The 27,997-nt window shown below is 39.2% G+C and overlaps 2 protein-coding genes across 4 annotated transcripts in view; one reads left to right on the plus strand and one right to left on the minus strand.

Moving 5' to 3' along the window:
• CD200R1 (CD200 receptor 1) overlaps nt 1–21,457 on the minus strand; it is a 65,213-nt gene extending 43,756 nt beyond the window's left edge. The window contains exon 1 of the mRNA XM_043474837.1: nt 21,333–21,457. The gene's annotated coding sequence lies outside the window, so the exon portion shown is untranslated. The remainder of the gene's footprint in view (nt 1–21,332) is intronic.
• The window catches only part of GTPBP8 (GTP binding protein 8 (putative)), a 31,669-nt gene continuing 24,869 nt past the window's right edge, over nt 21,198–27,997 (plus strand). For all 3 annotated transcript variants that reach the window (XM_043474845.1, XM_043474846.1, XM_043474844.1), the window contains exons 1-4: nt 21,198–21,587; nt 23,703–23,801; nt 25,474–25,604; nt 26,607–26,706. In XM_043474845.1, coding sequence (XP_043330780.1) covers nt 21,252–21,587; nt 23,703–23,801; nt 25,474–25,604; nt 26,607–26,706 — 666 coding nt within the window. In that variant the 5' untranslated portion in view covers nt 21,198–21,251. The remainder of the gene's footprint in view (nt 21,588–23,702; nt 23,802–25,473; nt 25,605–26,606; nt 26,707–27,997) is intronic.

The following is a 27,997-nucleotide window of genomic DNA, read 5'->3' on the forward strand; positions in this document are numbered from 1 at the left end:
AGAGAGACAGAGGAGAGAGAAACTGCTGTCTCTAATCACTATTTGCAGTGAGATCACTCTCTGCTGCCCCCTGGTGGTAAAACTGAAACTAATGTTTTTATAAACTTAATAGCAAATTCAGGAATAGATACACTTTGAGGTTTTGATTATGGAGTATATTAACATGCTAACATGTTACTCCACTTCCCAAAGAGAAATTGGACATGGAGGAAGGGGAGAAGTGCTGGCCAGAGAAATATCCCTTTCCTGTGGCATTAGAAAGGGAAGGGACAGCTCAACCCATTTTCCTGTCCTTTTCAACTCCTGACCAGCCCCTTAACCAGTGTTTGCATCTCCTAACTCCCCTCATGCACCCTTTGATGAATCTTTGGTGATGATTTTGGCAACTTCGGTATACCTGACAATTCTCAGAGAAGCAAAAAACCTTTAGGGGAAGTTATATTATTTTCATCTAAAGTGAGTGACAACTGAAAAGGGGAAGTCCAGAAGAATACAGAAATGAACAGAAAAGAATGAAAAGTTGAGTCATACTTTGGCTAAAACCCGATATCCAGGGGCTTCTCTGCTGGCTTAGTGGTAAAGAATCCACCTACCAATGCAGGAGATATGGGTTCGATCCCTGATCAGGGAAGATCTCACATGCCATGGAGTAACTAAGCCTGTGTGCCACAACTATTGAGCTTGTGCTCTAGAGCTTGGGAGCCGCAACTACTGAGCTCATGAGCAGCACCTACTGAAGCCTGTGCATCCTAGATCCCATGCTCTGCAACAAGAGAAGCCACTACAATGAGAAGCCCATGCACCAAAACTAGAGAGTAGCCTCCACTTGCCAAAACTAAAGAAAAGCCCCCACAGCAACAAGCAGCCAAAAGTAAATATATAAATAAACCCAACATCCAGGCAAAGTATTTGAAAAAGAGACACATATTATCTGATCTCCAAAATGCCCTAATTACTAGAGTCAAAAAGGAACAGCAACTTTTTTTCATCCTCAACAATTAACTTCATTTTAACAAGGTTTTGTTTTGTCAAATTATTACCATTACTCAAATTTGCCCCCTTTGATCTAAGACATGCATTCTAACCCTCTTTCCCCTTCTCACAACACATCTGGAACTCTTTCAGAAGTACTGACTTCAAAGTTAGGGATCCTAAAAGAGAATTAGTCTCTTTATCTTATAGCTACCTCGTACAGCTTTGCCATTTACCCTAATTACCAGACTGGAGCATTTTTGAAAACTTAAAATTAACTGTCAGGTCAAGATTTGATCCCTGGAAACAGTCAAAAGTTTTGCTGCAGAAACACCACAGGGTTGGCATAATTAGTCTCTTACGCAGGTGTATTTTACCGGTCAGATCTGAGAGCCCCTGATGCCTGAAGCTGGACCTTTGGTTGGAGGTGGCAGCTGGTCAGACAGGACCAGGAAGACAGAGATTAAGGAGACAGATTTCCTCATCTAATTCTCTGGCTCCCACAGATCTGTTGGCCTCCACACTGGCGGGGCCTGAGGGGGAGTAAAAAAATAATGGACCCCATGGATGTGGTCTCTGGCAGGGCCAAAGGACCAAAAAATGAAGAGAGTGGATCTTCAGGGGGGAACACAATGTTTCTGGTGCAGAGCTATTTGAAATTCTAGGCAGAAGAATTTTAAATTGACTCCTAGAAAAGGAAAAGTGAAAGTGTTAGTCACTCAGTCTTGTCCGACTCTTTGTAATCCATGGACTGTAGCCCACCAGGCTCTTCTGTCCATAGAATTCTCCAGGCACGAATACTTGAGTGGGTAGCCATCCCCTTCTCCAGGGGATCTTCCCAACCCAGGGATCAAACACAGGTTTCCCATGTTGCAGGCAGATTCTTTACCATCTGAGCCATCAGGGAAGCCCCAGAAAAGAAAAATGAAGACAAATTAAAGACTTGGTCAGTTGTTGCTTGAAGCGGGCCTTTGAAATTATTATTTATTGGAAGATATTACAAATGTTATTGTCTCTGTTAATTTGTTGAATAAACAACATATACAGTGAAGTAGATCAAAGGGTCTACAAGTTCTGAGAAGAATCAGGAACTTTAAAAAATAACATCTCTAGACTGAGCCAAATGGGATCACCTTAAATGTTCTAGATAGTATTAAATTAATAAATCATTTCAGGGCAACTTTCTGGTAAAAGTGAAAGTGAAGTCACTCAGTCATATCCGACTCTTTGCGACCCCATGGACTATAGCCTACCAGCCTCCACAGTCCATGGAATTTTCCAGGCAAGAGTACTGGAGTGGGTTGCCACTTCCTTCTCCAGGGGATCTTCCCTACCCAGGGATTGAACCCGGTCTCCCGCATTGCAGGCAGATGCTTTACCATCTGAGCCACCAAGGAAGCTGAACAATATAAAATATAAAAGGTGTATCAATCATAGAAGCTGGTAACTGTCTACAATTTCATTCAATTTTCAATGAAACATTTCTAAGGAAATAACTAATGTTCTGTTGATCATAGTTTATTATATCAGTGGCTTAAAATTTGTATTCCGAAACCACATATTTGACCATATTGTTTTTTATAAGATGATATGTTTTCAATGATTAATCAGAAAGTAGTTTAAGTTAGTTAAACTTTCGTTAAATTTGTACATTTAAGAATGTTAACAACTTTTTCTCCTAATTTTGAGAGTAGTTGCTAAGATTCTTGTCCCTAAAATTGAATTTCCTGGGTTCAGACTTCAGTTCTGCTGCTTAGTTTTTGGTTACTGCCCTTTACTTCATGTTCTGAAATGTCTATTGGATTCTTTTTCTTCAAATCTGCTGTCATTTTTTAAAATTTCTAGTTTTCCACCAAACTTTTGATTTTGTCTTTTGTCTCTTTGAGCCTGAAAAGAATAAAGTATCTGAGAATGCCAATGTTAGAGTGGCTATATGAGTGTGTGCTCAGTCATGTCCACTCTTTGTGACTCTATGGACTCTAACTCAGCAGGCTCCTCTGTCCATGTTATTCTCCAGGCAAGAGTACAAGAGTGGGTTACCATTTCCTACTCCAGATTTTCCCAACCCAGGGAAGGACACTCTAACCCTCATCTCTTGCTTTTCCTTCATTGCAGGCAGATTCTTTAATCACTGAGCCACCTGGGAAGCCCCAGGGTGGCTATGAGTATATCTCTATTATCTATTGCTTCTATTATTTCTTTCTGTGATGTTGGGTTTCCTCATGTGCCAACCACTGAGTTTTGTTTCCCAAACTGTAGAAATAATTTGAGACCCTGTACAATTTTACCTTTCTCTAGAGTAGATTCTCATTTACTTCTCCCAAGAATCTGAACATTAGCAATCTGGCATCATCTTAACCCAATGTTAAGGACAGATTCTCTAGTCCACCAGGTGCCTGAAAGCTGGGTTGCAATCTATGTGAGGAATGGTTTTATTTTCTCCTGTCTCCCTACCTCTCCTTCCCCAAGAAAGCATCACAATACTACTTAACTTTTCAGCCAGCTCTTCAAGATCAACAAACATCACCAAGGTAAAAGTAGTTGGGAGTGTTAGCCTCAACAATCTGTATTTCTTTCTTTTTGGGATCTTGACCAGGTAATTCTTCATCACCTTGTGAGTTCTCTGATGCCTTCCAACAGATGTTATTACTTCTGGCTTTTCTACTTGTCTTCAGTGGCAAGGACAGTCTAAATTTCTGTCTGCCATTACCTGATACAGAAGTCCCAATCCTTTGATTATTAACTTTTCCTTATCTCTCACAATCCATCAGCAAGTCTTTTTGGTTCCTCCTTTAAAATATTTTCTAACTTGGCCATTCCACCAATCTCCACTGCATTGTATCAGAAAAAGAGAGAGAAAGGCTAAAGTTCTTAATTCAAAAATGTGGGTTTTTTGTGTTTTTTTTGCTTTAATTTAACTTGTGGGCAGCAGCAAAAATATAAACAGATACCTGAAGCTGAAGAACCCTTGCATGTGGAAATTACTTCATTTTATTACAACTTTCTGCAATCTGTTCTATTAAAATTTTTGTTTATTTTTGTCACTTGTAGAAATACATTAATGAAACATAAAAGCTCAGATATTCCATACATCAAATTTAAGAATTTTAAGTCATACGTCCTACATTATTTTTCCTTGAAATCATTTATGCTATATTAACATCTGTCTAAATCATGTTTCTGTGATTATTTTCCTACTAGTGACTTTTCTTTCATGTATGCTTTAATTCATCTTATTTAATATGCTGCCAATAATTTTGAAGTAGTTTAATATGATTTGAAAGTATGTCTAGGGGAATTTTCTAGAGATTTTATGATCATCTCACCTTTAGGGTGGAAAAAAGATTATGAGACTGTTTAGATGTTGAATACTCTGTATTCAAAAAAGGAAGTAGATAAGAACTTTTTGGTTTAGTGTTTCTACATTTTACTTAGCTGAATATGATAAAGCAATCAAACCTATAAGAAGTGGTGCCCTGGTTCTAACAAATTTGCCCTAAGCCAATTATGACTGAGTTCCTGCTGGTGATGCACCAGTCTTGAATGAATCAGGAATGAGCTAAACCCTGATTTTTCAAAACAAGAATCTCAGAAACAACGGCAGTAGGAACATAGCAGCCATGCTTCCATCTTCTGAAGTAAATGATCATCACAGTATCTATCCTAAGACACCTCCATTCAGAGGGAGGAAACCCTGACCATTAGAACATCGTGGAGGATATTGATACTCTTGAGAGAAGAGAGGTGGGCAGAGATGTGAAGGGTAGGCTGCTTTTACCTTTGTCCATATTAATCTGTCTTTTAATAATGTATTTTATGACTAATGAAATTTGTTTTGCTGATGTGAGAGGATCAAGAAAAAAAGAGAAGCTATTACTATCGCTGGGCTTCCCAGGTGGAGCTAGTGGTAAAGAACCCGCCTGCCAATACAGGACACATGAGAGACACAGGTTAGATCCCTGGGTGAGGAAGATCCCCTGGAGGAGGGCATGGCAACCCACTCCAGTGATCTTGCCTGGGGAATCCCACGGACAGAGGAGCCTGGCGGGTTGCAGTCCTTAGAGGAGCACAGTGTCAGACATGACTGAAGTGACTTAGCATGTATGTATTACTACTGATAAAAAAGTTAAGCTTTTCCAGAAAAATGTCACCGGGTAATTTGGTGACTGAACAACAACAGTTTACTTAAATTTTAACTTGGATGCATTTGGAAGCAAATATCAACTCCTTGACCCCTGGGATATCAGTGTTATTGAGAATAAGACTCAATACACAGATTGAAACTCATTTGAGGGAAGTGATATGTTGAAAGACATCTTTTAAAAAATCATATGTAGTCTCTTACTCCATTGTTATTATTCTTCCAAAAGATTGTCCCTTTATTCAAGTACAAATATTTAGGTAACTCCATTATGCTTTATGTATACCAGTTTGTATCTCTATTAAATGGGATTAAACACAATGATTTTAAGAGGTCTTTTGAAATAATGCTTCTACAAGTCAAAGAGATACATAATATAAAATATACTTTCTATAAAAAGTAACAAAAAACGGAAGAGGGAGCAAAACATATTTTTAATGGTTATCATTATAAAAGTAATAAGTGAAGTGAAAGTCACTTGGTCTTTGCCACCCCATGGACTTCTCAGTCCATGGAATTCTCCATACCAGAATACTGAAATCGGTAGCCTTTCCCTTCTCCAGAGGATCTTCCCAACCCAGGAATCGAACCCAGTCTCCTGCATTGTGGACAGATTCTTTACCAGCTGAGCCACAAAGGAAACCCAAGAGTGCTGGAGTGGGTAGCCTGTCCCTTCTCCAGCAGATCTTCCCAACCAAGGAATTGAACCAGGGGTCTCCTGCATTGCAGGTGGATTCTTTACCAACTGAGCTATCAGGGAAGCCCATAAGAGTGATATCTTCTTTACTATGCTGTAAAGAGCAATATTGCATAGGAACCTGGAATGTTAGGTCCATGAATCAAGGCAAATTGGAAGTGGTCAAATAGGAGATGGCAAGAGTGAACATCGACATTCTAGGAATCAGTGAACTAAGATGGACTGGCATGGGTGAATTTAACTCAGATGACCATTATATCTACTACTGTGGGCAGGAATCCCTTAGAAGAAATGGAGTAGCCATCATAGTCAACAAAAGAGTACAAAATGCAGTAATTGGATGCAATCTCAAAAATGACAGAATGATCTCTGTTTGTTTCCAAGGCAAACCATTCAATATCATGGTAATCCAAGTCTATACCCCGACCAGTAATGCTGAAAAAGCTGAAGTTTAATGGCTCTATGAAGACCTACAAGACCTGCTAGAACTAACTCCCAAAAAAGATGTCCTCTTCATTATAGGGGACTGGAATGCAAAAGTAGGAAGTCAAGACACACCTGGAGTAATAGGCAAATTTGGCCTTGGAGTACAGAATGAAACAGGGCAAAGGCAAACTGAGTTCTGCCAAGGGAACACACTGGTCATAGCAAACACCCTCTTCCAACAACACAGGAGAAGACTCTACGCATGGACATCACCAGATGGTCAACACCAAAATCAGATATAATCATATCCTTTGCAGCCAAAGATAGAGAAGCTCTATACAGTCAGCAAAAACAAGACCAGGATTGGACTGTGGCTCAGAGCATGAACTCCTTATTGCCAAATTCAGACTTAAATTGAAGAAAGTGGGGAAAACCACTAGACCATTCAGGTATGGCCTAAATCAAATCCCTTATGATACAGTGGAAGTGAGAAATAGATTTAAGGTACTAGATCTGATAGACAGAGCACCTGATGAACTATGGACGGAGGTTCATGACATTGTACAGGAGACAGGGAGCAAGATCATCCCCAAGAAAAAGAAATGCAAACAGCAAAATGGCTGTCTGAGGAGACCTTACAAATAGCTGTGAAAAGAAGAGAAGTGAAAAGCAAAGGAGAAAAGGCAATATATACCCATTTGAATGCAGAGTTCCAAAGAATAGCAAGGAGAGATGAGAAAGCCTTCCTCAGCAATCAATGAAAAGAAGTAGAGGAAAACAATAGAATGGGAAAGACTAGAGATCTCTTCAAGAAAATCAGAGATACCAAGGGAACATTTCATGCAAAGATGGGCTCAATAAAGGACAGAAATGGTAAGGACCTAACAGAAGCAGAAGATAATAAGAAGAGGTGGCAAGAATACACAGAAGAACTGTACAAAAAAGATCCTCACAAGCCAGATAATCACGAAGATATGATCACTCACACTCACCTAGAGCCAGACATCCTGGAATGTGAAGTCAGGTGGGCCTTAGGAAGCATCACTACGAACAAAGCTAGTGGAGGTGATGGAATTCCAGTTGAACTATTTCATATTCTAAAAGATGATGCTGTGAAAGTGCTGCACTCAATATGTCAGCAAATTTGGAAAACTCAGCAGTGGCCACAGGACTGGAAAAGGTCAGTTTTCATTCCAATCCCAAGGAAAGGCAATGCCGAAAAATGCTCAAACTACTGCACAATTGCACTCATCTCACACACTAGTAAAGTAATGCTCAAAATTCTTCAAGCCAGGCTTCAGCAATATGTGAACCGTGAACTTCCAGGTGTTCAATCTGGTTTTAGAAAAGGCAGAGGAACCAGAGATCAAATGGCCAACATCCGCTGGATCATTGAAAAAGCAAGAGCGTTCCAGAAAAATACCTATTTCTGCTTTATTAACTATGCCAAAGCCTTTCACTGTGTGGATCTCAATAAACTGTGGAAAATTCTGAAAGAGACAGGAATACCAGACCACCTGACCTCCTCTTGAGAAACCTGTATGCAGGTCAGGAAGCAACAGTTAGAACTGGATATGGAACAACAGACTGGCTCCAAATAGGAAAAGGAGTACGTCAAGGCTGTATTTTGTCACCCTGCTTATTTAACTTATATGCAGAGTACTTCATGAGAAACGCTGGGCTGGAGGAAGTATAAGCTGAAATCAAGATTTCCAGGAGAAATATCAATAACCTCAGATATGCAGATGACACCACCCTTATGGCAGAAAGTGAAGAAGAACTAAAGAGCCTCTTGATGAAAGTGAAAGAAGAGAGTGAAAAAGTTGGCTTAAAGCTCAACATTCAGAAAACTAAGATCATGGCATCCAGTCCCATCACTTCATGGCAAACAGATGGGGAAACAGTGGAAACAGTGGCTGACTTTTTTTTCTGGGCTCCAAAATCACTGCGGATGGTGATATAAGCCATGAAATTAAAAGATGCTTGCTCCTTGGAAGGAAAGTTATGACCAACCTAGACAGCATATTAAAAAGCAGAGATATTGCTTTGCCAACAAAGGTCCATCTAGTCAAGGCTATGGCTTTTCCAGTAGTCATGTATGGATGTGAGAGTTGGACTATAAAGAAAGCTGAACACAGAAGAATTGATGCTTTTGAACTGTGGTGTTGGAGAAGACTCTTGAGAGTCCCTTGGACTGCAAGGAGATCCAACCAGTCCATCCTAAAGGAGATTAGTCCTGGGTGTTCATTGAAGGGACTGATATTGAAGCTGAAACTCCAATACTTTGGCCACCTGATGCGGAGAGCTGACTCATTGGAAAAGACCCTGATGCTGGGAAAGATTGAAGGCAGGAGGAGAAGGGGACAACAGAGGACAAGATGGTTGGATGGCATCACCGACACAATGGACATAGGTTTGGGTGGACTCTGGGAGTTGGTGATGGACAGGGATTCCTGGCGTGCTGCAGTTCATGGGGTTGCAAAGAGTCAGACACGACTGAGCGACTGAACTGAACTGAACTGAACTTCTTTACTAAAGCAACTTAAACAGTAGTACAAAATTATATAAAGTAAAAAGTGAAACTATTCCTTCAAGTGCTTCAATTCCTACCTATCTTCCCATTTACACTCTTCATTTGTTATAGACAGAGAAATGCACACACACCCTCCCACCCCCCACGCCAACAGGTCCGTCCTAATCCTTAGGACATGTGAATAAGTTTCTTACAGCAAAAAGAACATGGCTAATGTGATTAAGTTAATGAGTTTAAAATGAAGAAATTATTTTGGATTATCTAGTTGGGTTCAATATAATCACAAGTATCCTCATAAGAGAAAGAAGGAGGGAAGCAAGTCAGTGTCAGAGAGATGAAAGATGTTACTCTGCTGGCTTTGAAAATGGAGAAAGGAGATAAAAGCCAAGGACTATAGGTTGCCTCTAGAAACTGGGCAAGACAAAGAGGCAGATTCTCCTCTGGATCTTCTAGAAGGAACACAGCCTTGCTGACACCTTGATTTCAGCCCAGTTGAAGCCATTTCAGATTTCTGACTTTGAGAATTGTAAGGCAATAAATCTGTAAGACAAAAATTGTTTTAAGCCATAAAGTGTGTGGCATTTTGTTACAGCAGGAGTAGAAAATTAATATACCATTTAACCACCACTATGCTTGTATAATCTTCCATAACAGATATTCTTCCTCCTTTATCATGCCCACTCCTAATATCTGTGGGGCTCCTATGACAGTACAGATGGAGGCCCACATAGTACATGTCTAAATATTTTGAAGTTATAAGTTAAGGCAACAAATTTTTAAATAAAGTATGTTTTATCCTCCTACCTTAACAAGTAGGACTTCAAAACAAAAAAAGTTTTTTGGACTTCCCTGGTGGTACAGGGCATGAGTCCACCTGCCAACACAGCGGACACAGGTTCCATCCCTGGTCTGGGAAGATCCTACATGCTGCGGAGTAACTAAGCCCACACACCTCACAACTGAGCCTGTGCTCTAAAGCCCTCATGCTGCAACTACTAAAGTCTGTGCACCTAGAGTCTGTGCTCTGCAACAAGAGAAGCCACTGCAGTAGAAGCCTGGGCACCGCATTGAAGAGTAACCCCGGCTAGCAGAAAGCCTGTGCACAGCAACAAAAAACCAGTGCAACAAAAAATAAATAAATAATAATTTTTAAAAAGTTTAACTCTAAATCTATGATTTGTATAAGGGCAAATGTTAGTAAGATATCAGAGATGGTCAAATTCAATTACTATTATGCAAGTCTGAATCTTCTCTTGCCAGTCTATGTATGTTTGGAAGAGTCAGAAAACCTATGTAACTCACAAGCCATTGTGTAATTATGTCATAAACCCCTTTTCTTATTTCCATACAGTTCAGTTTTCCCCCTCAGTAAGGTCTGTCTAGTCAAAGCTATGGTTTTGCCAGTAGTCATGTATGGATGTGAGAGTTTGACTATAAAGAAAGCTGAGCACCAAAGAATTGATGCTTTTGAAATGTGATGTTGGAGAAGACTCTCGAGAGTCCCTTGGACTGCAAGGAGCTCCAACCAGTCCATCCTAAAGGAAATCAGTTCTAAATATTCATTGGAAGGACTGATGCTGAAGCTGAAGCTCCAATTCTTTGGCCACCTGATGCGAAGAGTTGACTCATTGGAAAAGACCCTGATGTTGGGAAAGATTGAGGGCAGAAGGAGAAGGGGATGACCAAGGATGAGATGGTTGGATGGCATCACCGACTCAATGGACATGAGTTTGAGTAAACTCTGGGGGTTGGTGACGGACAGGGAGGCCTGGTGTGCTACAGTCCATGGGGTCACAAAGAGTCAGACACTACTGAATGACTGAACTGAAAACTGACAGTTTATATGCTTTGCCTCCTTTTCTCTTTCTACTTGAGTTAACTATATTCTTTGTTGATATACCTAAGTTCCTCATATTCAAGATATTAATCACCTTAGCTGCCTCCTGACTTGGCCCCACCCCATCTGTTGCTTCCAATAATTTAAAAGAAGTTAAAATGCTATGTATTTTATTTTAATCTTTGTCTCAAGGACAACATACAGAATTATCTAATAAATTTGAACTTTGCATTTTTATTGCATTTTGTTGTTGTTGTTTACCAATATGAGCATCCTTTATGAACTAGTTTAAACTATTTACATTTATTATGTTGCTGTGATATTAGATCTTATTTCAGCCATCTTATTACCAGTTATCTATTTACTATACCTTTAAATTTTATTTATCTTTTTCTAATACTTCCATTAGAAGAATTCAATTTTCTTAGTCTATTTTGAAAAATCTACATCCTATTTTTATTCCTATAATAGATAACCCAACTTAACAAGATTCATATTTATGTTTATTTTTTCTATAAAGTTTTAAAGTTTATCAACATCTGAAACTTCTCTCCACCACAAAGCCAAGACAAATATCCAAGCTCCTATTCATTTTCCAATGGTCTTGTGTACTTCCACCCCACACCCACCCCATAATATCATCTGCAAGCAGGCTACTCAAAATATGGTCCCTGAACTAGCACTAGTCAACAAACTGTTTGATACCAGTTTTGATATTTTTAAAAAGGAAATTTGTGCCAGAGTGTAAATCATCTGCATTACTAAGCATACAGTTTAGCACAGCTTCCTTTTCTTTTTTTGTCTAACAAGATTTTATTCAAAAAAAAAAGAAGAAGCAATGTATTCATTTACATTCCTGCACAACTTTTTGTCTCATCCAATGGATAACAAACTCTTCTTGGACCTGCACTTCAAGAAGTGATCTAAACTAGAGTTTTAGCTTTGAGTGGTTAAAATATGCTCTTGTGGGTCATTGCTTATTTAGTCAACAGTAAAGTATACTGAGCTTAATGTTAATTTTCTCCAATACTTTTAAAATGCTACTTTATTATTTTCTTAAGAATGCTGCTACTCAGGAAATTTAGTCCCACTCTTATGACTTGGTAGTTGACCTGCATTTATCCTCTGGAAATTTCTTAACATTTGTTTTTTGCACTTAGTGCTCTAAAATATAAACTTAATATGACTAGGTATAGCATTTCTTTCATCTATTCTGTTATTTGAACCCTTTCAAACAAAGGTTTTACATCTTTCATTCCGGAAATTTTTCAACAGTTATTTTTTTAAGTACTAACTTTCCTCCATTTATTTTACAGTCACTCCAATAAAATTGATACCAGCATTTCCCACCTTCTATCCCACCTTAGCTCTTAATTTTTTTATGTTTCATTTTATTTTCTTTTTCCAGTGCTTTGCTAGACTCTTCTTTAACTTGATCATCCAGTTCACCATTTTGGGCGGGAGGGAGAGGTTTATATTCATTCTGCTGTTCATTATCAAGTCTATCCATTGAGGTATTTACTTGAAAATAATAAATTCCTATCCAGTATCTCTTTCTACCTTTTCATACAGTTAATGGGGTTCTCAAAGCAAGAATATTGGAGTGGTTTGCCATTCCTCCTCCAGTGGACCATGTTTTGTCAGAACTCTCCACTATGACTTGTCCGTCTTGGGTGGCCCTACGTGGCATGGCTTATAGCTTCAATTGAGTTATGCAAGCCCCTTCCTGATCCATGAAGGGTGAGGAGCGATCCATGAAGGACAGGGAGGCCTGGCATGCTGCAGTCCATGGGGTTTGCAAAGAGTCAGACACAACTTGGTGACTAAACAGCAACAACATCCAATATCTCCAATTGGTTCTTCTTTGAAACTTCCTGTTTCATATTTTTCATGTTTTCCCTTATCTCTCTGTGAATATTCACTGGTTTTGTTTTAAATTCTTTGTCCACCAGATATGTTCACACTGATTATCTCAAGATAATTTGTTTTTTACTGTTATCTTTTTTTTTTTTTGGCTTGTGGGTTTGTAATGCAAGTTTGTAAGCTCATATTATCATGGTAAAATCAGTTAGTTACATTTGCAAATAACAGATACAGGGGGAGAACAGTAAACTAGGCCCTAGCTGGTAGTAGTTTGGGCAGTAAAGGGGTACCCCACAGTATAAAACCATCTTGCATTACATTCTAGGCTCAGCCATTCCTTCTATGCCCTCCATTCATGAGATCTACCTATCAGGTAACTGCCTCATACCTTTACCCCAAGCATCCTTCTAAAAGTAATCACAAAACTTTGTTTTTTTCAATTTATTGTCCAGCTTATGAAGGAGAGTAAGGAGGTTAGAGGGACTAGTCCAGAACCTAAGCGCACTCAACTGCAGCTAAATACCCCAGGATTCATTCAGTCACCCTAGGCTCTGATGTTCAATCACTAATTCAATTACTAATATTCATTGCACTGCTCTTAGGGTCCCCATACTTCATGACAAGTAGATGGCACAGCAATGTTGATTATAACCTCCTTCAGTATAAAGCTTTCTAGTTTCGCTATGTTTCACTAAATTGACTAGAGTACATTAATCCCACCTTTCTCAAAAATCTCCAGAAAAATAATTTGTATTTAGAGCAGAACCTGGAATATAGCTTTTCTATAAGCATACATTCTCATAAACACAGATAAGAAAATCCTCACTTAAAAAATTTTCTTACCTTTTCATTTATGTGCAGAAAAGAGTTAACATAGGAGGTTATGACTGCTGTCCTTAAAAAGGCTTTATGCTATGGTTGGCATCTGAGAAATTGATTAGGAAAATTTCCCTGAATGATAACAAGAGCTCTCTATACCTAAACTGATTGTAAAAACAATATGGTTTATGCTGAAGATCTGCTTTCCTTCTGTGAGTCTAGAATTTCAGTGACCGCAGTCACATGAGCACTATGTGCCAGTAGGACTGGCCCAGCATAAAACACTGGAGTCCTAGGCTCAGGTGAATGTTCCTGGTGGACATTTCACACATGTTTTATGGCTCACTGCTGGCAGAATTAATTGCATCCTGTGCAACTCCCCTGGGAGAGGACTTGTAGAAACTTATGACTGGTTTCCTCCAGATTTCACCTTGAGTGCCTTCCTCTTTGCCAATTTTGCTTTATATTCTTTCAGTAGGATAAATCATAGCCATGAGTACACCCATATGCTGAGTCCCATGAGCCTATCTAGTGAATAATCAAATTTGGGGAATGGTCTTAGGGACCACTGACACAATCCACCTGAGGGTGAATTAAACTATCTGAATCTCTCTCAACATCTCTGCCTCTTGAAAGTCGTCTTCAGGATGCCAGAGAAAACACCATTCTCTTCCAGTAAGACAAGGAAGATATAAATTAGAGGCATACTACAATGTAAACTTGCCCAACAAAATGATCTTGCCTAATAGGTAATAAGATTTAAAATATAGTCAGTAATCTGTGAGAACAGCAAAATGCTTTTTTCCAACAGGAAAAACTGAATAATATAAAAACACAAGCTGAGTAGAGGTCTAATATATTTTAAAAGCACTAGTATGGCAGAGAGATCAAACACGAAGTTGCAAGTGAGAACAACTGACTACCTAAAATAACTGTTTTTATTGAAAAAAACAACCTTGAAGGAAGTGAAGCTCTATACTCCTCCTCCTCCAAACCCAAGTCATTCTAAGAACTCACCTCCTACACGTGATCATGGTCTGATATTTAATCTACAAATCTCTCTAGAGAAATCTGTGAGTACAGTAGGCAGAACCTTAAAAAAAAAAAAAGCTCAAAAAGCTTCTCTGAAGGAAAAAAATATACCTCTGTTAGAGGCATTCTCTAGAGATATATTAATGAAATATAAACTGAAACTAAATGATTTGATGAGCTGCCAAAGAAAAGGACTATAGGAAGTATGTTTCTTGAATGATGGTCAAATAATAAATTTCAAGAATAACAATCTATAACCTAATTAGGAAATTAGGTTATGCTTTGAGGGATTCCCCAGTGGCTCAGATGGTAAAGCATCTGCCTGCAATGCAGGAGACTTGGGTTTGATCCCTGGGTCAGGAAGATCCCCTGGAGAAGGAAATGGCAGCCCACTCCAGTACTCTTGCCTGGAAAATCCATGGACGAAGGAGCCTGGTAGGCTACAGTCCATGGGGCTGCAAAGAGTCGGACATGACTGAGCAACTTCACTTTCCTTTCCTTTTAGGAAATTAGGTAGGCAAATCATACATCATGTTACATATGTGTGTCATAAATTTTTGTCAACATATTTAATGATATCTAATTTAATTTTTTAATCAGCTGTTACACAGAAATATTTTTTAAATAATTAAATGCATTTTTAACTTATAGCATTCACTCAGACAGTAGTTATTATAATTCAACCAACTTAAGTTACATGTGGAAAGTTCTTCTATGTTATTCTCATTTATATAATGAGAGTATAACATCATAAATTAACATCTTCCTAATACAAGAGTTTGAGATCCAAATTAGATTGTAAGCATGTTTTTCTATTTGATTCCTGCCACCTAGATCAATTCCTGGCAGTCAAACAATAAATGTTAATTACTGTTGTTTAAAACAAGGGGAGAAGTATGGTGGGGAAAGGTCTTGTGTAAATTGGACACTGCAACCTAATCCATTCTCTCTCTGTATGTTTAGAAGTTTTTCTAGAATCACTGCCCTTGCTTCTGCTAGAGCTTTCAAACCATTTCTAGCCTAGAATGAGAGTTAACCTATGTATATATTCTGTGCTTACTAATTCTCTGATGTCACAGATTCTGCCTACAGTGTTTGCCTTCTTCATATCTTAGATGGATTCCCTAAACTTAACACTTACAGGACTTGGACATAAATTGAGATCACTCTGGATCCAAGGAAAAATTGAGATCATCCTGTCTTAATGGTAAGATCCCACCACTGTTCTGCCCATGTTCTTTCCATTCTTATTAGATAAACATGACAGTACAACTATAGCATTTCAGTCAGATTGGTTTTAGTAATAAAGGTTGATGCTAAGGAGTGTGTGTTAAGTATGTAGTATCTTCCCAAGTCATACTAAATAGTAAAATCTTGTTAACTTTGTGGTGAACTACCTCCTAAACTGCCAAACAGAAGGTACTTTTTTCCAGGATGACCATAAACACATCCTGAACTCTGTTAATTTTTACAACATAACCAGATTACTGGCCTTTACCAAAGATCATAAGTAACCACTGGATGAGGAAATACCCTGAGTGGAAGGGAGATTCTTAAGACTCCTAAAGTTCAACTGTTACTTCAAGGGAGGGTAATAGTTTGGCCTGTAGTTTGGCCTGCTTAGGTGCATGGTCACCTCAGGGAGTTGGTGATGGACAGGGAAGCCTGGCGTGCTGCAGTCCTGGGGGTTGCAGAGTTGGACACGACTAAGCGACTGAACTGACTTAACCTGCAGGCAGGCACAGGCACTCTAAGCCCTGGAGCTTCATCATGACTCCTCTATAATAGATTTAAATTTACACAGAGCACCCAAACTATTCTGCATGGTAGTCTGATGGCTCTGGATTTACACAAGGAACCACGTATCATCTTAAAATACTCTGTTAAACAGGACTCATGGCTGCCATCAAATCCAAGTCAAATCAGTTTCAGTAAAAACAAGGAGAGGAACGTATTGACTTGTGTGATTGGAGAGCAGAGGGACAGAGAACATGATATTCAACATAGATCATTGGGAGTCATTCCACCTCCCATCTCCATCTCTCAGTACTGTTTTTCTTTCTGTATCAGCTTCATTCCCTTAAAGTACTATAGGTATCTTTCACATAGCAGTGAAGAGCACCCATCATGAGTATTGGCCTCAATTCCAGCATTATAACATGAGGCTCAATGGCAGAGCCAGCTGCCTGTCCAACTTTAACATAATGACTAGCTCAGGTGGGATTGCTTGCACATTACTCAAATAATCATTATTGTCATAACACACACGGTGTACGTATGGCCAAATCCCACCTCCTGTGATCAGAAGTGTGGAGTTCTGTTAGTGATAGCCCCATTAGAACCACACAGAGTGGATGTGGATGGTTCCTCTCTACACAAGGGATGCCAACCAGCTAAAATTTCTTATGCATACATTCACTTTAACTCTCTGTATCAAAGCCAAAGTTTGAAAGTAATAGCTAGAGTTACTGCCAGCATCATCTTTTCACTACATCCTGGCCACATTGGCCCCCTCGCTGTTCTAAACAAGTCATACACACTCCTGCCTCTGACCCTTCACACTTTCACTTGGCTTCCCCCAAGAAATCACATGGTTATTTCCTTACTTCCTTAACATCAGTGTTCAAATATCACCTTCTCAGTGACGATCACACTAAAATGGCAATATTCTTATGCCTCTACACACATACACCTCTAATCTTCCTACCCAGCTTTAGCTTTTTCCTAAGCATTTATCACTATCTAATATACCCTGTGGGCGTCCCTGATGGCTTAGAGTAAAGAATCCACCTGCAATGCAGAAGACAAGAGTTCAATCCCTGGGTTGGGAAGATGCCCCTGGAAAAGGAAATGGCAACCCACTCCAGTATTCTTCTCTGGGAAATCTCATGGACAGAGGAGCTTGGTGGAACAGTCCATGGGGTTGCAAAAGAGCTGGACATGACTTAGCCACCAAACAACAACAATATACCCTGTATTTACTTATCTTACTATCTCAAGATCATAGCATATGAGAACAGAAACTTTTCTGTTTCGTTACTCCATCATATATCTCTAGCACTTAGTACAGTGCCTAGCATGAATATTTGATGAATGAACAAATGATGGAATTGAGCAAGGGTGCCTTATCAGTCTCAGTATCAAATGATATACACTACAGTATCACACAGGAAAGAGTATAGAACAGTACAGTCCATGGATACAGGCCTCATTTATCAACTTCTCTGGGCTACCATGGACTTGCCTGGTGGCTCAGATGGTAAAGAATCCACACTCAGTGCAGGAGACCTGGGTTCAATCCCTGGGTCAGAAAGATCCCCTGGAGAAGGGAATCACTCCCTACCCCAGTATTCTTGCCTGGAGAACTCCATTGGACAGAGGAACCTGGTAGGCTACAGTCCATGGGATTGCAAAGAGTCAGACATGACTAAGGAACTAACACTTTGACTTCTCTTTTGCTGGGCTACCACAGTTTAGTGAGTATGTCTTGACCTCTGTGCTGTAGAACTAGATCAAGGGTGGGTTTTCCACAGTTCTCTGGGATGCCCCTAGGTCAATTCAAGCCCTTTCTCACATCCTAGTTATGTCTCTGCAATCTGCTGACTAAGTAGCTGCTTGGTTTCTTAATCCACACTCCTTTTCCCCACAAGGACTTAAATCCTCTTCTGAATCATATGACACCCTGCCTAGCCAGGAGGTTTGATTCTGACTCCCAATTCAAAACTGTTAGCCAGGGTACTACTTCAGCCAGACAGACCACCTGGCAAGGTGCTGCCCACAATCAGAGACAGAATATTGTCAGAAAACAGGGAATACTGTTGCAATATCCATCTGCCAGACTGGATCCCCAGCAATATTGATTTGGTCTGACATTCCTGGACTTTGAGAATTCTGTTGCAGGAAGGAGGACCCCTTCTAGAGCCTAAGGGTGGGTGCTTGTCAAATACTCGGAAATGAATTGTCTGAGGAGATATATGTGCTGACAAAGCGAGAGATTTTATTGGGAGAGATTTTATTAGGAAGGTGCACCCAGTGGAGAGCAGAAGCGTAAGTGAACCTAGGAGGACTGTTCTATCACGTGGCTCACAATCTCGGGTTTTGTGGTGATGAGATTAGTTTCTAGATTGTCTCTGGCCAATCATTCTGACTCAGGGTTCTTCCTGGGGGCCCATGCATCACCCAGCCAAGATGGATTTCACTGAGAAGGCTCCTGGAAGGATAGGATATATGGACTGGTGTCTCCTATTGACTTTTGACTTTACCCAAATTCTTCCAGCTGATGGTGGCTTGTTAGTTCCATGTTCCTTATCAGGCCCTCCTATCATAAAATAACTCATGCAAATAGTTACTCTGGTGCCTGGTCAGGCGGCGGTTTCAGTCAGTGTTTCCCCCAACAACTCCTCGTGCACCCTAAGATTCCCATTGCAGTGCCACAATGGGATTATCCCCTACGTCAATTCCTCCTGTTTCCAGCTTCCCCCTCTGACTGCAGGCCTCATAGCGATGAATGCCCCATGCAGGCTTCCCAGAGTTCCTCTCAAACCCTGTAAGAACTAGCAAAAGTCTTTCATGCTTGGGTTTATTTCCACACCTGGGATCCCAAGGTTAAAAAGTAAATGGCACATATGAAAGCACTTTCAAAGTTCAGTGTTGAAAGTGTTAGTTGCTCAGTCATGTACAACTCTTTGTGACCCCATCGACTGTAACCCACCAGGCTCCTCTGTCCATGGAATTCTCTATGCAAGAAGACTGTAATGTGAAGCCATTCCCTTCTCCAAGGGATCTTCCTAACCTAGGGATTGAACTCAGTTCTCCAGCATTGTAGGTGGAGACACCAGGGAAGCCACCAGGGAAGCCCTCAAAGTTCAGAGCTGTCTGCGAATGTACCCACATACATTCAGTGAAAAAAAGGTGGACTATTTCATAAGTATTGTTGAGACAACTGGCTAACCATTCGGAAAAAAATTAAGCTGAATTCCTAGCAGACTCTTTTTATTAAAACAAACTCCAACTGTATGAAACATTTAACTGTAAAAAAAAACTTAAACCACTAGAATGAGAGATAGGTTAATTTGTTTATAATCCTAGAAAAATTTTCTAAACATAACACAAAGCTTAGAATGCTTAAGAGACTATTCAGTTTGGCCACTTACAAATTAAAAATCTACAATCAAAATCCTATGAAAAAGTCCAAAGTAAAAAAGTTGGGGGAAATATTTTTAAAACATGACAGATAAAAGGTCAATGTTCTCAATAACTAAACAGTTATTATAAATCATTTTAAAGTGAATAATATAATATAAAACATGACTTTTACAAAGTATATTTATTCTCTTTAATAATCAGGAATATATGAACTAAAAAAATGTTTTTTTTAATTTGTTCAAATATGTATGGCATGATTACACAACATTATAATAGCCTACTTTTATAATGCCTATTTTGATGCTATAAGATTTTGTTATCAGGAAGTAGTCCAGAGAAGGAAATAGCATCCCACTCCTGTACTCTTGCCTGGAAAATCCCATGGACAGAGGAGCCTGGTAGGCTACAGTTCATGGGATCACAAAGAGTCAGACACGACTGAGCGACTTTACTTCACTTCCATTGCAATTTCTTTAAAAGATAATTTTTCTACAGAAATATGAAAAATAGAAATGCACACAACCTATGCTCCAATCAAGTCCTCTTCTAGGGATGTGTCCTACTTCCACAAGTGTGAAAAAATCTCTCTTTATGAGGGCTCATCGTAGCACTGTTGTAACAACAAAACCTCATTAGTGATCAATAAGACATGGGGGAAATAAATGGAATAATGTGCCTCCATTAAAAACAATCATTTATATCAAGTATGTATTGATACAGAGAGACTTTCAAATACATTGTTTAAAAAATGTTAAGGCTTTAGAACAGTATTTTGAGTTAAATTACAAATATGGTAACATATATCCAAAACGTCTGGATGTTTACAATAAAGTGTTTTCTTACGCCTGGTTGGAGGAAAGCCTTAAGGCCTATCGCAAAGATCAACAAAAAATTAGCCGGCCAACAATTTCAGGCTACTTTGTTGCCTGAAACAACAAAGTCAAAGTTGTTGATCTTGTTCACTAATTTTTGTGTGACATTAACTCAAGAACTGCCCTGAATAGTCAATGAACAACCTGAGGAATCGCTCAAGAGAGCATGAGCTAACGTTGCTATGCTGTTTGCTGCTAAGGTTTTAGAAGACCCATCGTCTTTTAGGTAGAAATATCTTTCAGATACTCATTTTATCACGGTCCCTCTACCTCCCATTCCGCACTGATGAGTTTGAATGGCTTTAAGAAACTTCTGAAATAAAATGTCATTATGTAACTTAAATGAAACAACTATTGAACACCTGTGTAAACTGTTTTTTTTCTTTTACTATGTAAGAAATCTCTAAATTTTAATGACATTTCCTGCAGCTCTAGAGAAGAAGAATGAAGTACGAACTGTCTGAACCCTGAAAACCAGGTGCTGTTTGAACGACATTTCTCACCCGCCCTTTTCATTTCTGCGCAAGTGTTTTTTCAACAACCAGAAAGTGTGAAGAGTAAACCGCCCTGAAATCCACCAGAGCTTCACAAGTCTTCTTCTTCACTTGAGCCTCAGGGCTCACACAGCCAGATATGTTTTTTCAGCTCTGAAAAACGGTTAAACAACCTCCCCAAAGCGACATGCAAGTCAAAGGCACAGTTGTCAGGGCCAGAATGTGAAAAGCACCCAGCCACTTTTTCCCCCGCTGCGGGCAACACCTGTCTCCAGCTCTAGGTATACAAAGAATCTCTGCGGGAACCAAAGAGGCCATTAGAAACTACAATTCCCAGCAGGCTTAGCGGGATCCGGGTCACGCACGCGCATTTCAGATCCTGGGAATGAGGGCCCGAGGTGGGACTTCTGAAAGAGAAAAATGGCAGCTCACCGGCTGCGGCCGGGCGTGAGCAAGCTGTTTGCTATGGGACCAGAGCTGGGGAGCGCAAGACGAGCTTACAGCGCGTTCCAGGCCTTCACGGAGGTTCTACGGCTGCCGAGCAAGCAGCTGACGAAGCTGGTCTTCCCGCTGCAAGAACTCCATGGGCATTTGGTCCCCGGCTCGAGGCCAGACCTTCACCTGAATATCTTCCACCCGAGCTTGGAGGACATCGCGCGGGCGGAGAGCTTCTTTACGGCCTCCGCCCGAAACCGCATCGAGTACCTCACCTCGGCGGTGCGTCTCGACCACGCCCCGGACCTTCGCCACCCGGAGGTGAACGCCGCAGCCGCCTGCGGGTACTGAGGGCTTGGGCTGTGATTTTGCTGTAACCTATTATCAACTAGCGATGTTAGTGGTAAAGAACCCGCCTGCCGATACAGGTAGACATAAAAGACACAGGTTCGATCGCTGGGTCGGGAAGATCCGCTGGCGGAGGGCATGGCAGCCCACTCCAGTATTCATGCCTGGAGAATCCCTTGAACAGAGAAGCCTGACAGGCTGATGTCCATAGGGTCACCCAGAGTCGGACAGGACTGAAGCAACTTAGCATGCCTGCCTGCATTATCAGCAGGCCAGAGATACTAGCTTTGTATGGACGTGGTATCATTATTGTAACAAAATAAGTAGATATGGGTTTAATTATTTTGGTGAGTGAGTGAGAGAAAGTCACTCAGTCGTGTCCGACTCTTTGCGGGACCATGGACTATACAGACCATGGAATTCTCCAGGCCAGAATACTGGAGTGGGTAGCCGGTTCCCTTCTACAGGGGATGTTCCCTTCTCCAGGGGATCTTCTCAACCTAGGGATCGAACCTAGGTCTCCCGCATTGCGGGCGGATTCTTTACCAGCTGAGCCACAAGGGAAGCCCAATTATTTTGGTAGTGAATATGAAAGACTTTAGAAGGCGATTAAAAATTAATCATTTATCTTTTTTGTTTTTAAGTAGGGAAAACATGCCGAGACAAACTGGAAAAAGTGAAGAATACAAAAAATAGAGTAGTTTTACAAATGAAGTGATCCTTATCAATACATAATTTTCACTCAATCTGAATTTCCTGTCATGTGCAAAAAAAATCATATATAGATGGCAATAATCTGTAAGATTTTCAAAACAGCTTCAGTGGAATTCAGTGAGTGTGCATTTTATGCATGTCCTGCAGTTTAATATTTTGTTCTGTCTGTTAAAAGAAGGCTCAGGCCTCCGTTATTTGTGATAACCGCACCATTGCACTGGAACTTTTCCACTCGAACTCTACAATAATTTAAGAAGAATATATAAATCACTTAATGATTTGGAGACAGCATTGCTTTTCCATTTTTAAATTACTGGACTTCTGTGTAATTTCTTTTTAATTTAGTTTTTTAATCTATATTATCTGATTTAATCTGGTAGGACATTTGAAATTTATACAGCATCCAAAGCAATTTATTTTGGAGGACTGACCACAGTTTTGCAAAATATATAGCACTGCTGGCTCCTGCTCACTAAATGCCACCCAATCATATTAATAACCCAAAATGCCCTCCTATTAATAATCAAATATGCCCTTACAAATTTTGAAAACACCCCCAGGGGGCGGTACCACCCTCATTTAGGAGCACTGATTGGTTGTACCCTCTTCAGTACTTTTAGAAAGCAAAGCCATGTGTATTAATGGTTAGTCTCAAAAATACTTTGTTGCTTTCTACACTCACACTGAAGGAGAAAAGCATAAATGGAACAAGAAAGGTCAAGAGAAAGAAATAATTATGATGTCGTAATGGTGTACTTGGAGAGTTTGTGGGAAAATGGGGTTTCAAACAGGAGTGACTTTAGAGCCAGTTTTGTTGAAATGCATGTAATTGTTAACTTCAAAAAGCTTTGAAAATATGATATTCTTAATAAATGTTGCAGATGTTCTTGAGTGGCATGTAATTAAAAGCACGGGTACAGATATAGATGTCTGGATTTCAGTTTCCAGCTTCTTCACTTTCTAACTGTATAATTTGGGGCTGGATATTGAATCTCTCTGCTTCTGGTTTTATCACCTGTAAAATGAGAATACTTTTACAGTTTATGGGACAGATAACTTATAATATTATCTGTCTCATAGGGATATTGTAAAGAGTAAATAAGAAAATAACAAGTGCTTTTAAAACAGTACCTGCCACATTGAAATCATTTAATATATAGTAGCTATATATTAGAATTTGAAGGTTGACTAACCATAAGCTACTTTTTTACGGTTAGTCAAGGCTAAATAGTATTTACAGATTTTTACAGGTAATATGGGTTGGCCAAAAAGTTCATTTGGGTTTTACTGTACCAGCTTACAGAAAAACCCAAATGAACTTTTTGGCCAACCCAATACACTAATACTCAATTATCTTCCTTTTGCCTGTATAAGGTGTGTTTTATAGGCAGAAGCAATGTTGGAAAATCCTCTCTAATAAAGGCTTTGTTTTCACTTGCCCCAGAGGTTGAAGTTAGAGTCTCCAAAAAACCGGTATGTCAAAATTTAAAACATATCTGAACTACCTCTGAATTGACTAAGATGACTAATAAATATGGGGGGGGGGGGGGTGGGCGGTTAGAAACCATAATTGCTAAGTTCCTAGAAAAGTGATTTCTTTCAAACAAGTGCTAATGTAAGACATTTCATTAATGCCTGCATATTTCTCTGAAGAAAATGGAAGTATATCTGGATTTATTTTAGTAACCTGGCCAGTATCTTGAGGAAATTTTCCTTGGTCGACTTTTCTCAAGAGTTGTTCCATTGTCATTCTTTATTTGCTTCTATGAGAATGCTCACCTAGTTCTACATTGATTTTTAAAGGAAACAGCTTTCAAGTGTATTTTTTTTTCCTCCTATAATCTTTAATACCTAGCTAACTCATATATATATACGAATCAGGCACTTCCCAGTTTACCCAGGGCCAAATTTATGTGCCTAATATCCCAGTCAGTCTGCTGTAGTAGCTTTTTGTCATTTTCTCATTTCCTCTGCTTCCTTTTCAATAATACAGACTCTACCAATATTTAAGGTACCCTCTCCTCACCCCAGGTCCCCTCACCTATCTATCCTTGGCAAAATGTTCCTACCAACCCAGTCCTCACTGCCCCCATTTCCTTACATTAGAACCCTTCCCTGAGGCTTCACTAGTCTTTTCTTGCTCCCAGTTTCTTCACATAGTTGATTCCCTGATACTACCTCTGATGACTGTAGTCATTTGTTAACCCTCCTATCCTTACTCCCTTGTGCCCTGCCTCATCAAATGCCATAGTTCAACTCTCACTTCTAGGTAGGGGTGTTCCCTTTCTGCTGTGAGAAGGCAATGGAAGAACTGTATTCTTGACATTTCTAATCTGTAATTCTAAAGTTATTTTCCTATAGACAGACACATAAGCTGCCTGGGAACCTAAGCATCATTTATAAAACCTCTCCTGAGTTCTGAACAGTTGACTTTTAAAGTTTTTTGTCATAATTTTTCTTTTTCTGATTAATAATTGTCCGTGGACAGAAAACCACGTGAATAAACTATTTTTATCATCTTTACATTAGTTGTAGTTGCACAAGTACTTTACAGTTGTACATGCTTTTTTAAAAATGGCTTAATGAAAGCACCAAACCCATCTAATAAAACATTCAAATTGATTTTAGGCAAGTAATAGTCTAGCTACACTATCAAACTTTGCATCTAGTTTTTATGAAAACTTGTATGACTGACAGTAAGCATTTAATTTATCCTGTCTGTGCATTAATTCATTTAAAGTGGAGATAATTCTTTAAAGTGGAAATATATTATCCATCAGAGAATATTGACTAATGCAGTCATACTATTTAGACCAGTATAACTTTTTCACTGGGAGAGAACTAATGAAATAGGAAGACTTGAAAATATTTTGCCTGCGTATTTCTAATATGGAATTTGAAGTTCTTAAATCATATAGATTCTCTTTAAAAAAATGAATTGGAAGGAGGAAGTAGTATCATCGAAGCTTATCTCCAGCCACTTCTCTTCTGTTTCTTTTTCCTGTATCGTCATCTGCATAGGGTTATATACAGAATACTTTTATGTGTTTAATAAGTAATTATTGATTGAACAGAAAATATTTTGAGTCATGAAATATATAAAGGACATATTTTAAGAAACTTATGTTTACATTTACTTTATCAGGGCCATACAAAGAAAATTAATTTTTACAAAGTTGGAAAATACTTTACATTGGTGGACATGCCAGGTTATGGCTATAGAGCACCTGAAGATTTTGTTGACATGGTAGAAACCTACCTAAAAGAACGAAAGAAGTAAGAAGCTTTTTTTCCTTATAATTGTTATATTTAACCCCTAAACATGTTTTTATGAATAGAACATTCTATACATGATGAACTCTTCAGTTTTATCAAATAACTTTTCTAGAAAGTTTACTTTATTCTCATAATATTCTGTACTGTTTCGGAGGAAGGTAAGTACTGTCTGCTTAGTTTTTTTCCTGTAAATTATTTTAAACTTAAATTCAATTGTTTTCCTTTATTGAGACTATAAGTAGTACATCAGCAGACTTTATTAATTTTTTATACCAAACTCTTAGCTGGCTATTTTTAAAAATGAAATTTGTTGGTTAATGGGGTGTTTACCAGATTTAAATAAACTTCAGTAAATTCTGGTTATTCTTAATATACTTCTGACATCACAGCCTCGATAAATACTACCTTTATTTGTCTCCATAGTTAGCCAGGTAGCAGGTCTATGCTTCAAGCATTGCACAATATATGGAAAAATTAATGTTAAACTTTTGAAGTATAAAAAAGTGTTTGTAAGTAATTTGCTTGTTGTATCTTAACATAGAAGCTAAGATAAAATACTTACACAAGAAAATACAAAATATAATGTGTTTGGTTTTGTTATTTGCTAGTCTTAAAGTAATATTTGAAGACTTAGACACTTTTATGATAACTTATAGTTAACTGGGTCCCTGTTTCATTCTCCCACTAGAGTTCAGTCACTTAGAGGAAGGGGCTCATTCATCTTTGTATCCAGTTCTAGGCAGAGTGTCATATGTTCAATATATGCTATTGAAATAATATTAATGAGTCTAGCTATTGAACGTAACCAACACTGAGACCTGTTGGAACTTGGATGGACTTCATGGTAAATTAAGAAGTCCTTTTGCCTAAAGAAATTTTAAAATTTTGATCTGATAATTTTTCAAAAGACAATTTCTTAGTATAGTGAAGGTCGGGGTGGGGAGTGGAAATGAATGAGTATATTTTTCTTTGCTGTTAATCTTCATTTCTGCATTCCTACAGTTTGATGAGAACATTTTTATTAGTGGATAGTGTTGTTGGAATTCAAAAAGCAGACAGTATTGCCATAGAAATGTGTGAAGAATTTGCATTACCTTATGTGGTAAGTGTTTCTTTTGACTCATGGTTTGCACTCAGAAATATGAGTTCCCTGTGTGTCTGTCTTTTTAATAAATGAGTAGGTCTCTCCTCCTCAAAAAATGAAGGAGTACCTTTTAAACTGTCTTTTCAATTATTAGCCATTAATATTAAAATAAGTTCTGTGGTACTTTTATTCCCTTTCCTTCTCCTAGCTTTTAAATTCTCAAAATTATAGTCAAAGTTTTCTAAACTGTTCATCTAGTGATTCTAAATGCTTTTCCTTGTTTTTTTGTTGTTGTTTGTTTTTTCTTTTTTAAATGTCTATAAACATTCGCTAAAACTCCTTAGTTAGTTAAGTCGCTCAGTCGTGTCCGACTCTTTGCGACCCCGTGGACTGTAGCCCACCAAACTCCTCCATCCATGGGATTCTCCAGGCAAGAATACTGGAGTGGGTTGCCAATTCCTTCTCCAGGGGATCTTCCTGACCCTGGGATCGAACCCAGCGCTCCCACATTGCAGGCAGACGCTTTAACCTCTGAGCCACCAGGGAAGCCCTAAAACTACTTACTAGCTCTTTAATAGCAGCTTGGCACTCAGCAGTGGCCACAGGACTGGAGAAGGTCAGTTTTCATTCCAATCCCAAAGAATGCTCAAACTATTGCACAATTGCACTCATCTCACACACTAGTAAAGTAATGTTTAAAAGTCTCCAAACCAGTCTTCAGCAATACGTGAACGGTGATGTTCAAGCTGGATGTAGAAAAGGCAGAGGAAACAGAGAGCAAATTGACAACAACCACTGGATCATCGAAAAAGGAAGAGAGTTCCAGAAAAACATCTATTTCTGCTTTATTGACTATGCCAAAGCCTTTGACTGTGTGGATCACAGTCAACTGTGGAAAATTCTGAAAGAGATAGGAATACCAGACACCTGACCTGCCTCTTAAGAAAACTGTATGCATGTCAGGAAGCAACAGTTAGAACTAGACATGGAACAACAGGCTGGTTACAAATAGGAAAAGGAGTACGTCAAGGCTGCATTCTGTCACCCTGCTTATTTAACTTACATGCAGAGTACATCATGAGAAACGCTGGGCTGGAGGAAGCACAAGCTGGAATCAAGATTGCCGGGAGAAATATCAGTAACCTCAGATATGCAAATGATACAACCCTTACGGCAGAAAGTGGAGAAGAACTAATGAGCCTCTTGATGAAAGTGAAAAAGTTGGCTTAAAACTCAACATTCAGAAAACTAAGATCATGGCATCTGGTCCCATCACTTCATGGGAAATAGATGGGGAAACAGTGGAAAC

The sequence above is a fragment of the Cervus canadensis genome, chromosome 7 (assembly GCF_019320065.1).
Source record: "Cervus canadensis isolate Bull #8, Minnesota chromosome 7, ASM1932006v1, whole genome shotgun sequence".
Classification (NCBI taxonomy): domain Eukaryota; kingdom Metazoa; phylum Chordata; class Mammalia; order Artiodactyla; family Cervidae; genus Cervus; species Cervus canadensis.